The sequence below is a fragment of the Castor canadensis genome, chromosome X (assembly GCF_047511655.1).
Source record: "Castor canadensis chromosome X, mCasCan1.hap1v2, whole genome shotgun sequence".
NCBI classification, from domain to species: domain Eukaryota; kingdom Metazoa; phylum Chordata; class Mammalia; order Rodentia; family Castoridae; genus Castor; species Castor canadensis.
The window spans coordinates 138,226,566-138,240,397 of NC_133405.1; the positions used below are offsets into that span (position 1 = coordinate 138,226,566).

Consider the following 13,832-nt stretch of genomic DNA (forward strand, 5'->3'; position numbering starts at 1 on the left):
AATTGGATACAGATTTTGTGTTAGAATAGTCCGTACTCTAAAAAAAAATCTCTCTTTATTTCATTTTTCTCTCTGCAGATACTGAACGGCTCTATTCGGTGGTTTTTCAAGAAATATGTGGCCGCTATGGACAGAAATACACCTGGGAAGTCAAGTCCCTGGTTATGGGAAAAAAGGCATTAGAAGCTGCCCAGATCATAATAGACGTCCTGCATCTCCCGTTGTCCAAAGAGGCACTGGTGGAGGAAAGCCAAATGAAGCTAAAGGAGCTGTTCCCCACAGCGACACTCATGCCAGGTGCAGTCTGTGTCTCCTTGTTGTCTTCCAGGTCATATTTGCTAATATTAGCAAGGTTGTAAATTGCTTTGAAGTCCAGAATGCTTGATTTATCTTCCTGTGTGTTGTTAAGTCTCAGTGCTGCAGGACACCACTGTGGGATGCTGTGACTCAGTCTTCCCTTTAAGGGCTTCTTAAAACCTTATGTATTTAGTTCCCTGATATATGGGGTCCAAAGACATTTGAGTTTTGTGTATATCAATATTCCTCTTTCTTTTGTTTCTTTCTCTCTCTCTCTCCCTCTCACTCCCTCTCACTCCCTCTTACTCCCTCTCTCTCCCTCTCTCTCCTTCTTTCCCTCTCTCCCTCTCTCCCTCTCTCTCCCTCTCCTCTTTTGGCAGTTCTGGGGATGGAACCCAGAGCCTCACACCTGCTTGCTAAGCAAGTACTCTTATACCCCAAGCCCTTTATCAATAGTCTATAAAGATTACATTCATGATGGAATTGCTTCAGAGTTTAACTTCAATAGGTAGCTTTGCCTTTTTCTTTTCATAACTAGATATAGGATAAGTATTTCACTGACCATTTAAACTTTAACAAACAAATTGATATGCAGCTAAATCTCCCCCAAAGAAGCTAATTCATTTGTAGTATAGTTGCTTGATTGTGTGTCATGCAGTTCTGTTTTTGTTTGTTTGTTTGTTTGTTTGATTTTTGAAATACTGGTGATGAGATGCAGGGCCTCACATATGCTAAGCAAGTGCTCTACAATTGAGCTACAACCCCAGCCCCAGCCATTTCTTGACATGTGTCTGGTTTCTCTTTGAAAGGTAAGAAGACTTTCTTCCTTGTTACTTGTTAGCTGTGGTTCAGTCAGATCCAGCTTGCATGCTAAAAGTGAAAAGGTCAAAAGATATTCTAGATTACAGGCCAAAAAATGCTTTGAAATGGAATATTTGAAGATTTTTTTAGACAATAAGGTGAGTACTCTGTCTTTAGAATTCCTGGCACAAGAAATTTAAAAAAGTAGCAATGGCAACCTTAATTTTTAATTGTGGATGTAAAATTGTATTTATATGAATTTTAAGGTGCATGTTATTTTTTATATTTGTATACATCCAAACATACAGGTAAAATGTTCTGGGAAATAGAGAGTATTCCTGCAAGGACCTTGCTAATGACAAGGCTGGTGTCACATAGAAACTGTGGGCTGATCTTGGATCACAAACACACATACCTATGTGATCATCCTACCTATATCTGCTGCAGATGGAAGTGTCTGTGACTCTTAGGCATGGGTACTAGCGCCATGGTACACAAGTCTCTGTGTCTTTATCTCTCTGTGCCATTTGCATATCTAGTAATCCTGACAAGTCTGTATGAAAACACATATGTACAGTTAATAGTTACATACTTACTTTTGGCTAGAAAACATAAAAGCAAAGCATGTAGCATCAAATGTACCATCTTTCCACTGTTGTGTAAAGTTCAGTAGTGTTGGGTGTGTTCACATTGTCATACAGCAGCTCTGAAGAATTCTTTCATCTTGCAAATCTGAAACTGACACCCATTTAATAACAGTTCCCTATCCCACCCCTACCCCATCCTCTGGTAGCCACCATTCTCCTTTCTGCTTCTGTGAATTTGATTACTGTGGGTACCTCAAATGAGTAAATCATGTAACATTTGTCTTTTTGTGACTGGCTTATCTCACTGAACATAATGTCCTCAATATTATTCCATGTTGTAGCATGTGACAGGCTATTCTTCCCTTTTGAAGTTGTATAATATTCCATTGTATATATAGCCCACACTTTATTTATTCATCTGTTGGACATTTGGATTGCCTCCAGTTCTTAGCTATCATGAGAAACACTGTTATAAACATGGGTAATCAAATGTCTCTTTGACCTTCTGCTTCTAATTCCTCTAGATATTGACCCAGAAGTGGAATTGCTAGATCAGATAGTAATCCTGTTTTTACTTTTTTTTTTCTTTTAGTATCTGTCACAGTGACTCCATCATTTTTTATTTCTACTAACAATGCGCGGCTGTTCCAATTTTTCCAGTTTCTCACCAACACTTACTATTTTATGGGGTTTTTTTTCTTTCTTTTTTTTTTTTCAAACTAGGGTTTGAACTTAGGGCCTACATCTTGAACCACTCCACCAACCCTGTTTTCTTTGTGTGTGATGGGTTTTTTCGAGATAGGTTCTCATGAATTACTTGTCTGGGCTGATTTCGAACTGCAATCCTCCTGATCTCTGCCTCCTGAGTAGCTAGGATTACAGGTATGAGCCACCAGTACCCGACTTATTTTATGTATTTTTTGAAAGCCTGAGTTGATATCTCATTGTATTTTTGGTTTGTATTTCTGTAATGATTAGTGATGTTGTACATCTTTTTCATATGACTTTTGGCCATCTGTTTATCTCTCTGAAGAAATGTCTTTTCAAGTCCTTTGACCATTTTACAATTTAGTTGTTTGTTATTTTGTTGTTGAATTGTAGGAGTTTGATATATATTCAGAATATTAACTCCTTTTCTAACATGTAACTTAGGAACATTGTCTTCCATTCTCTAGGTTGCTTTTTCTCTCTGTTGCTCATGTCCTTTGATGTGCAGAAGCTTTTTGGTTTGATATAATCCCATATGTCAATTTTTGCTTTTGTATATGATTTTATAAGTGTGTATGTACTTATTTTAACTTTTTTACTAGCTTCTCAGTTTAGAGAAAGTAGTTGTCAATAATAAAAATCTGTCTTTGAAAATATGAGATCATATCCACACACCACAAAATTAACTGTTTTGACAGGAACACAAGCAAAACATGCAGAGGACTTACAGAGTATAAAGAGAGGACCCCAACAACCCTAGATAGGAGAAAATTAAAGTCATGCTGGGATTCTGGGTGACACAGTGCCTCAGTCAGAGAATGATACTTGGACATTCTGATAAGTCTTAGGATGTAACAGGATTATTGGAAGTTACATTTAATCTGAAGGGAAGGAATGTATAGAGAAAAAGAGAAGTAGAGAGGGAGGGAGGAAGGGGAAAGGAAAGGAAAACAAGAAAGGATGTTTTCAAACCTTTTAACCCGGAAACATGTATTTCCTTAAGATATCTAACTTTAAAACATACCAATCATAAGAAAAAGAGAATAATAAAATACTTTAAGCTCTCTGTCCTAAAAAGTTATGCTTTGGGACCTAGTTTTCATCCATTCTGCATCCCTCCCCCTCCTCTTTTATCTAAGCCAAACTTGGGTTCCTGTTCACTGGAAACGCAACCTGTGGTATCCTTGCTCCTTCCGGTGATCACATTGAGAAAGTTTCCACTGTCTTCTTTCCGAGTCTGGCTCTTCATTTTGTTCACTTACTACTTGGTTCCAATTTCAATTGTAAGTGATAATATAATCCTTGACTTTATTTATTTTCCTTCTGAAAGTATCTGTAGTAGACAGCAGAAATCACTATGATCTTATTAGGAAAGATGGCCATCTGTAGACCGGGTGGGTTACTAATTCATCATTCTTCCTTTTCTCATGCTTTGCAACCCAGAGCAGTGGCCCACATGAGTGTTTAGCAAGTTAAATTGGAGGACTGAATGGTAGGTCCCCAGGGGAAGCAGGTACCTGATTGTTATAGGTGGGTATCTTTGCCTCATTATGATACAGGGACTTGTCTGTTAGGCCAGTCACCAAGGAAGCAGCCACCTGATCATTCTCTGGCGGGGGGGAGGTGTATCTTTACCTGATGATGCAGAGTCTTGTTTGCCTGGACCAATCACTAAGAGAACAGATCTCTGATTATTCTGTGGCGGTGTATCTGCCTAATTATGAGGCAAGGGCTGTCAGCCTGGGCCAGTCACTGGGGGAAAAAACACTGAGTCATTTCTTGTGAGTTTTCTGGGATTTTTTAAATAGGTACAGTATTACAACTTGAAGTGGATGTAACATTTAAAGAAAAAAATCTTGATTTGGAATATCAGAAACTCTTTTTCAGAATATAACCCATGAAGGGTGTTCATTACTTCTTATATTTTGAGCAGATCTCATTAATAAGGAATTCTTTTGGATGGATGAAGTAATTCACTTTGTAATAATTTAATGGGAGTAATTGGGATTAGAATACTACTAACAAGAATTTTGATTCATTTTATCCTGTGAAATGCCTCAGAAAGGTTTCCTCTTATCATGGCTCTGTGCTTTGTCGTCCATTTTCACATAGCCTGGCATCTGAGCCAGTGGAGAAAACTGAGGCGGGCTATGCCTACATCCTGACTGACCCCTCCATAAGAGCAGCCAGCTCTACAGAGGAGCACTTCAGCCTCACAGGCTCTCCCCTGAGACTTAGGACCCCAGCTTTCCCACCTAAACTCCCTGACTTTAGCTCACTCTCTTCCTAGTCTCTCTCCATCAGATTAGAGAAAATTAAACCCATGCTAGGATAGTAGGTCACACAAGGACTCAGTGAGAGGGTGCCACTTGGACATTAGAAACATAGAGCAGGAAAAAAATGATCACAGCTGTGGTCCAGAGTTTGGGACCCAAGGAGAAGCATGTGAGGAGAGCAAGCAGATCTAGCCATTAGTTGGGTGGGTAGGTCTTGTCCTAGCTCTGCATTCAGCTTGCCATGTATTTCTTCAACTCCAAGCGCCCTCCAGAAACAGGAAACTGACACATCTGTTGTGGAGTGCTATGCTTTGAATGTGTTTCATGTGTAGAAAATTACTGATGTAATGTTATTAAGAGGTGGGACTTTTAAGACATATTCATGAGGATAGCCCTTGTGGATGAGATTAGAGTTCACTGACTGTACTATTCTGTCCTATGCTGCCTAACATTCCTTCCCTCTGGAAGACGCATCTACAGAGTGCCATCTTGAAGCACAGAGCAGCTCTCTCTCATCAGAGCATGACTAGCCAGCACCTTGGAATTCCCATCTCCAGAATTACAAGAAATACATGTCTGTTATTTGTAAATTGCTCAGTCTCAGCCAGGCCTAGTAGTACATGCTTGTAGTCCCCGCACTCAGGAAGCAGAGGCAAAAGCATCATCAGTTTGAGACTAGCTAGAACTACATAATGAGGTCTGTCTCAAAAAACCAAAAATACCAAATTACCCATTTCAGGTATGTTGTTATAGCAGCACAAATACACTAAGCCGCAGGCCATTGCTGTAAGACATAAATTCTGGAGTGTGGTGGGAATATAGTCCATAGTACCTGACTCCTAGCCAACACATTGATCATTTCCTAATGCAGGAGAATTCAAGCTTTACTCTGAACCCCACCCTGATTTCTGGTTTTTTTCTTTTTGCTGAAACTGGGATTGAACTCAGGGCTTCACTCTTGCAAGGCAGGCATTCTACCACCTCAGCCCCACCTCTAGTCCATTTTGCTCTGGCTGTTGTGGAGATGGGGTCTCTCGAACTATTTGCCTTGCCTTGACTGATCTTGAACTGAGATCCTTCCTGTCTCAGCCTCCCAAGTAGCTAGGATTGTAGGCACAAGCTACCAGCCTCTGGACCACCCTGATTTCTTAGTGATGATTTTCTTCATTTCTGCTCAATGTCATTGGAAATACAAAGAAGGGAAGAAATGGAAGCCACTCAGCACAGTGTTAGCCCATGGTCCCATTGGTATTCAGGCCCCTTTCTATTAGAATAACTTATTTTGCATAATTACATTTGTGTTTCCATCCCTCTGCACTTTGTTTAATGATTATTTTCATTCTTGATTTATTTCCTTTTACCCTTCATCTCCCATAGTTCTTAGTGGACACATCCCCACCCTTTCCTTATGGCGTAGGTTTCTCCCCATCTGTCCAGTGGGAAGGCATTCATGCTCCTGTGGTCAGCCTATAGCCCTCCTCTTTCTTCATCTCATCCCTTGACATTGGTGCTAAATGAGTGACTAAGGGATTCTAGAGAAAGGTCTCCTCATTTTATAGTCAGTTTTGGGGGAGGGGACATTCACATCTGTAACGTATAAGTGAAAATCCATAGTAGCACAGAGTTACATGTCAAAATGAACACAGGAAGGAGTCACTGGAGGGACTCCTCGGGGTGAGGGCAGCTCCATATCAATGGGGGCACTGGGGAGAATGCACAGGACACAGGCAGTTCTTCTGGTGGAAGTCATTACCTCTGGAGATGTCTAATCAGCAAAGGAATTTATTCTTCTGCTCAGCTTGAAGCCAAGCCTCTGGCCCTTGTGTGTTTTAGCAATAACAGGGATTCTACTCCATTCATTAAGGTCCTTATCCCAACCTCATAAATTGACTGCTCCCCAGAGTGGAGAACTGTTAGAGTGTTCAAATAGAGGCTGCATGCCATAGTGGAACCCACACACGTAGATATTCACCTGGGTCCGTGGCACACAGTGATTGTAGCCATGAAAGGTGAGCTGGAGGAAGCCCGGGGCAATGGGTAATTCTGGTTGTCCCCATGACAGGGTTGCCCACATTTAACATTCTTCCTAGGGTATCTGTGGGTGTGTGTCTGGGTAAAATTAGCATTTGAAACTTTGTAGATTCAATAAAGAATCACCCTTCCTCTTGTGCGTGGGGGCATCTAGTCCACTTAGGTTCTAAATAGTACAGAAAGACAGAGCCAGGAAGAACTCTCACTCTGTTCTTTCTTGCCTCACTGCTTAAACTGAGACATCTTATCTCACATCCTGTTCTTAGATTGGGTGTTCACTATCAGTTCCCATGGTTTTCAGGTCTTCAGACTCAAGTTAAATCATACTGCTGGCCTTCTTGGTCTTCAATTTACATAAGACAGATAGTGGAAGTTCTCAGTCTCCTTAATCATTTGAGCCAATTCCTCATAATAAGAATGTACATATACACGTGTCACCCACTGGTTTTGTCTCTCTGGAAAAACCTGGTTAATCCCACTAAGACATAAGAACTTGACCTTTACTGGGGCCAGTCAGAAGGTCTAAGTGCACCCCAAGTTAGTATGAGGTGGCACTATAAGGTGGTAGCAATCAAAGGAGCATAGTAAGTAGGGAAAATATCCCTTCATGGCAGCAAACCTCAATCATGAGGCCACTCTCTTCTCTTGTTTCTCTTTGCTCTTTTTAAAGCATAAATGGCATTTGTATTCCATAGTACAAGAATATATGGAGTAAAAACTAGAAGCCCCTCTACCTACTCCTTTCTGATTTGACTGTTACATATTCTTTTTGTAGTGTGCCTCATTCCAGCCCTGTTCCTATGATGCCCCTCGGTTTGTATATAAACACATGAACACACTCAGAGACATACTCATGCACCACTGTGGAATAAGCAGCTAATATAATCCTGAAGAACCAAAGCAAGTGCATGTAGGATTCATAGGACAGAACCCTAAATTATGAAAATAAATGGTTTGATTTATTTTGAAGAGTTGTAACAGTAGTGCACATGAGGATATTTTTTGTGGGATTTTAAATCAGTCTCCACTGTGGCTCCCTGAAACACAGTGTCCCTTAGAAACTGGGTGGTATTTAGACTACTTCACACATGGGAGCTGTGAAAAGGTTGCATAATCTACTGCAACACTGACATGGTTCTCCTGTTGGGGACAGTTTCAAGATGTTAGCTGTGCTGCTTCTCTCCTTAGTGACAGAGAAATGGTACACACCAGCAACCTTATGCTGTTCTCCTGTATGTTTTCATATATCCAAATGGTCAGTCACATGTTTTTATCTGTCTCCTAAACCTGGTGAGGTCAGAGATCCTTTAGGATCCAGAAAGTACCAAGGTCAGCTTCCAAGCCAGCAAGGAAACTCAAGAGGAGAATCGTAGTCCTTGGTTTATAGGATATAGTGGTACTCCATTTCTTTTCCAAGTTCTTAGAGCAGAGGGCCTTAGCTCAGTGGGGTAGGATGCAACCTGACATGTAGGTGGTAGACAGCCTCACTAGGATAGGCCTAACAACCCCCAAAACCAGTTTCCCTTGCCATTTTCAAAAAATAAGATGTGTGGGTATGTACCCCAGTGTTACTCAAGTTCCTTGTCTTCATTGCATCCAGTTGATTCTGTTGGCTTACAATCATGGAGGGTTCCTGGGGTCACCTTTTCAGTGTTTCCAGTCATGGGCTTGTACATAAGCCTTCTGCCATGTGCCATTAAAGCAGTTGTTCTTCAACATGCCTGTTTTATTGGGAATGGCATTGAGGGATCCAGGGTTCTGATTATGGAGGCTGGAGTTGATCCTGGCAGGGATGTAGAATCAGAGCTCTGAGCCATTATGTTCCACTGTGCTGATGAGGTAGGTGGTGACCTGGGGACAAGGCAGACAACATGAAGTGGTAAGGTGAGGGGATGTATTCTAATGTAGTTCCCAGGACTGCCCTTTGCCCTTAGTCATACAGAATCCATGTACGGAAGCCCTGAGCATTTAAGGATTCTGCCATTAAAGCCTCCCTTTCTAGCAGACTTGGTTCAGGATCACTTAACTGAGTTCTTAAATCACTAGGGAAGCTAGACTGTGAAGCTGGGCATATGTGATTTTTTAATTAGGCACATTGTATTTAATGGCAATTGCACAATTAAAGGACATGCACAACAAGGGAAAAGAAAAGTCATAAGCTGACAATCATGGTAATAACATTCAGGAAATGCTATTTCCCTTTCTATTTAAGAAATCAAAATCAGGGTAGTGTCCAATGATACAGATGATTACAGAAGGAAAGAAGCCTGAAGAATAGACTGCTTGTCAGTCAGGTGAAATTCTTTTCCCACTTTTAATATCAGCTTGTTTGATGATATATATAGACACAGTTCACTTGTTCTATTTTAAATATTTCTACAGAGGTTGTTTCGTGTGTTGTGTTCTAGTGACTATAATGAAGATATTCTAGATTAAAGAAACAGATTCAGATCTTTGCTTCCAATTATTTAGATACTAAGTAAAGTTGTCTAAAATTTTCTCCAAGAATTGCAATGTCTGTTTTAAAGTGGGTGGTGGTTATCCTACAGATTTTTAAGTACTCAAAAGTATAACAACAAGAATTTTAGGTCTGAGGTTACTGACACAACAAAAACTTGAGCCACAGAGTTGAAATTTCTGTAAAATGAATGCTATCACAAACAATGAGAAATGATCATAGTTTGTTATAGAAGTCCACAAATTGTATTAATAACTTCCAGTTTAGTTTGAATTTACCATAGTAAAACTATGCATTGTTATTTTTGTCTTATTGTTGCATGCTTAAATCAATAGGAATCCATTTTTGAAATGAGTTATATAAAGGAACACGCCTTCCTTTGCCGTACCCTCATTTTTGTGTAGGAATTAGAAACAATGTCATTCCTGTATCTTTATATCATTTACGGTTAGTTGTATGCTGGTTCTGTGAAAGAGGCAGAGTTTGGCTTGCATTTCATGGGTAAGGATACAGAGAAGTGAATGAAGACTGACAGCTTTGCCTCTGGACTTTGTGGCCATTACAGGCTACTTTTATTGAGAAGCTCAGCCTTCTCTACAATGAATTAAATACCTATCTTAGTTTTGGTTTTATAATGCTCTGGGTACTTATTTAGGTAGGTGAATTTAAATTCTTTTGTCATATATGAAGCTAAAATGAAGAATCAGGAAAATCCAATGAGCTATCAATATTAACTAATTTATACTTTTCTCTCTGGCTGTTATAATAAGCTGTTTAAATACCTGTTTTCTGCATTGATTTTGCAGTAACAAATACTTAGAAGCAGCTTCTTAAAAGTGACTCAAAGCAAATAAAATCAGTACTTAAAGCATTTGTCCAGCAAATAAATGAAGGCAGAAAAGGAAATAATTTCCCGGGATTGTTGATGTTTTTCAATAGTTGGTCAGCTTCTTTAAGTCCTAAGAAAGGCAATGGAAGGAAAAATCTCAGTCAGATGTGTTTTGAGTTGCCAGATCTGTCTGGATTCTGTGAAGCCTAGGAAACCAGAGTTAGTACCGTCATGGTCAGAACAAAGTACTGCTGTTCTGTTTGTTACTGTTCTTTTCCTTTTTATTTTCATTAGTGTATATTAATTGTATAAAGTAAGTGGTTTCATTGTGATATTTCCATACATGTCTATAATGTACCTTGACCATGTTCATCTTCTCTATTTTCTTTGTTATCCCCCTTTTCTTTTTCTCCTCCCTTTCCAACTCCTAAGTAGTTCCTCTTAGGAACTACTTTAGGAACTTTCTTTATTGTCCTTCCTGCCACCCCACCCCAGCCTCCACAAATGAGAGAAAACATTTGATGTTTGTCTTTCTGAGTCTTGCTTTTTTCACTTAACATGATGATCTCCACTTCCATCCATTTTCCTGCAAATGATACAGTGTCATTCTTCTTTATCGTGGAATAATATTCTATTGTGTGTATATATACCACATTTTACTTATTCATTTATCGGTTGATGAGCTCCTAGACTGAATCCATAACTTAGCTGTTGTAAATAATGCTACAATAAACATGGGTGTGCAAGTATTTCTACAGTAAGTTGACTTTGATTGTTTTGGGTATAAAGCCAGAAGTTTTTCTGCTCTTTTATTTGCCATGGAGCACTGACAGCAGACTTAAAGAATGTGAATGACAGCCTGGAAAGAATGTGAATGCAGTCTTAAGTCTATAAATGCAGGAAGCTCCTGGTGACCACAGAATCTTGCTGATTGGGTTACCAAGGATACTTTAGAACTGTTGTCTGCCATTTCTTTTTCATGTGAAAGTAAAATTTGGCCAAGTTACTTTCTACCACTCTCATTTTTTAGCTGACACAAAAGAACCCAGGTTACTTGATTTTGGAAGCAAACATAGCAGGTGCTGACACTGAGTCTGGGACTGAAATGAAGATCTCATTGACCTAGGGAAAAGTATCTGTTTTTATGCTTAGCTTTCATTAAGAATGGATAGCCAGGCAGAAATGTGATTGGGCAAAAAGAGTGTGAGTTAATGCTAAAAGACTGAGGGAAATGAAGCAAGGCCTGTCTGTACAGATTCTGCTTAGTCTCTCTGTGTAGCATTCCTTCCTCTTAGTTGTAGGGCAGGACCTGTATGGCATGATCTTAAGGGAGAAAGGAAAGAGTAACTTTTCTAGGTTTTATAGCTTGCTTTAAGGGAGAGGAGCTCTCGTTTGTATGACCTGCCTTGGGAAGAGAATTAAGGTTTCTGTGACTCGCTTTTAGGGAGACAGATGGGCAAGAGATAGGATGAGAGATCAGAGGCACTTCTAACACTTTCCAATATCCTTTAGTTCATGATACATAGCATACCAGAGCACCATATTTTGGGATATCATTTTCTGAGTAATATACTAGTAATAAAATAGCATTTTGTTATAGAGTCTTAGCCTAGTCATTCTCTATAAGGGGAAACCCCCCACAAAAAAAAAAAGGTATTAAGGATCAATGTACTATGCTAGAATCAGAAGGAAATCAGAGGCAAAAGTAGAACACAAGGAAATTTAGGATTAGTTTTTAGCATGAAGATGCCTTGGCTTGCCTGGAGGAGGGCTGATAGAGATTCTAGAAAAAGACACTTCTTAGATTGGAGTAGTTTGTGCCAATAACAATAGGTAAGTTCACTGAAACATTCCAGACACCCCAGAGAACATTAGCATGCATCATGAAGCCACTGCCAGCCAGGGATGAAACAGCAGTGTACTTAAAAACAATCTGATGCTGCTCCCTGTGTCACCTGGGACCATCAGGCCAAATAAATGCAAACTTGACTCTTTTAACTATTCTTTTAAAAATTGGAAAGGAATTACTTTGTATTTACTTACCAACTGCTTTGCTCCTGCCAGTATTTATTGTTTGTCAAGGAAGAAAACACAGGTTTCATGCACTGCCTATTCTGTGAAGTATCACAAATGTATATTTAGAAGGATAATTAATGTGCTTTAATGTCACCTCCCAGGGAATGGGTCAACTCACACTCTGTCCTTCATGACCAACCAGAACCATTCTGTATTACGTTCCCAGAGCTGCAGTAACAAATTCTCAGACTAGGTGGCTTAATATAGCAATTTATCGTCTGACACTTCAGAGGGCTAGAGGTCCAAAGTCAAGGTTTGGGCAGGGCCGTGCTTCCTTGGAAGACTCTAGGGCAGATCCTTACTTCCAGCTCCTAGTGGTTACCTGTAGTCCTTCAAGTTCCTTGCATGCAGGTACCTTTTCCTAATCTCTCCTTTCTTCAAATAGATAACTTCCTTGTGTGTGTCTGTTGCCAAGTTTTCCTCTGTTTTCTCTTATAAAGAAATCAGTCATTGGATTTCAGGCCCTTAATTCAGTTTGGCCTCATAGTAACTTGATTACATCTTCAGAGATCCTTATTGCCTAGTCCCAGTTTTGAGGTGAATATCAATGTTTCTCAAAAGACATTTGTATTAGTCATCTTTCCATCACTGTGACAAAATACCTGAGATAAACAGTGTATAAAGAAGAAAGGTTTATATTAGCTTGTGGGTTCAGAGATTTCAATTCATGATTGATTGGCCCATTGCCCTTGTCTCTGTGGCAGGAGTGCATGCATAGTAAAGAAGGGCTATTTACCTCATGGCTGGGAAGCAAAACAGAAAGAGGAGGAAGAAACTGGCATCCCACAATCACCTTTAAGGACATGCCATCAATGACCTAAAGACCTCCATCTGTGTCCCACCTCTTACTGGTTCCACCATTTCCCAATAGTGCCACAGGCTGGGGACCACCCATTTAACATGTAGGCATTTAGGGGATATTCCAGATACAATTGTAACAACACTGCTCAACCCAGTTCAGCCCCACACTGATTTTCCTTCTCTGAACTTAGCCCATCTCTGTCTAAGGTGCCCCCAAACCTCATACTGCCCTAAACTGGGACCCAAATCCACCATAGCTCCATCTTGGAACTAGTAGGAGCTGCCACCAGTGTTACTGAAGTTTCACTACTCTTCCATCCCCCAGCTAGTTGCTCTCCCTTGTTTATCTCCCTTTACTACCACACTGCCTCATACCCAGGATATAGGTGAGTTGCTAAGTTCCCTAGGCAGCTCCATTTTTACAAGAAGAGATTGGGATGAGTGCATAGTTCCTCGTAAATTAATACCACCGGTGTGAATACAACCGAGAGCCCACTCCATCACAGCAAGCACCTTTTCAAAGAAGCACAGAAATCATTTGGAATGCCTGGAAGTAGGAAAGAGGCACTCTGCCAGAATCAATGATGACTGAGATAGAAGCCTATTCCCAGGAGCTGAGAAACTATCTGAAAATCAATGGCCTAAAGCATGGTTCCAAATTAAATCTTTAAGAAATGCCTACTCACTGTGGCTATGGCTAGTGTAAGTTCTCTGCAAGAGAACTAGCAAGCTCACAGTAGTGTTTTCATATGATGTTTCCATTTTAATGGTTAAATATATTAAATTTTAAAAAATTAAAATCTGTATATTAACCACATTTCCTAAATTAGGTATATTTTCTTTTAAATTTTTAAACAAATTTTATTTTTGATCTATCATATGAGGAAATTTATAATTTGAGAGTATTTCGTTGTGATAATTTCATCCACGTGTAGTCTACCTTGAATACATTCAGCCTCTCCGTTATA

The 13,832-nt window shown here is 39.8% G+C and overlaps 1 protein-coding gene across 2 annotated transcripts in view; it reads left to right on the forward strand.

Annotated features, from left to right (window-relative positions):
• The window catches only part of Pudp (pseudouridine 5'-phosphatase), an 85,041-nt gene that overhangs the window by 34,679 nt on the left and 36,530 nt on the right, over window positions 1–13,832 (forward strand). For both annotated transcript variants that reach the window (XM_020151911.2, XM_074062831.1), the window contains exon 2: window positions 79–297. In XM_020151911.2, the coding sequence (XP_020007500.1) occupies window positions 79–297 (219 nt within the window). The remainder of the gene's footprint in view (window positions 1–78; window positions 298–13,832) is intronic.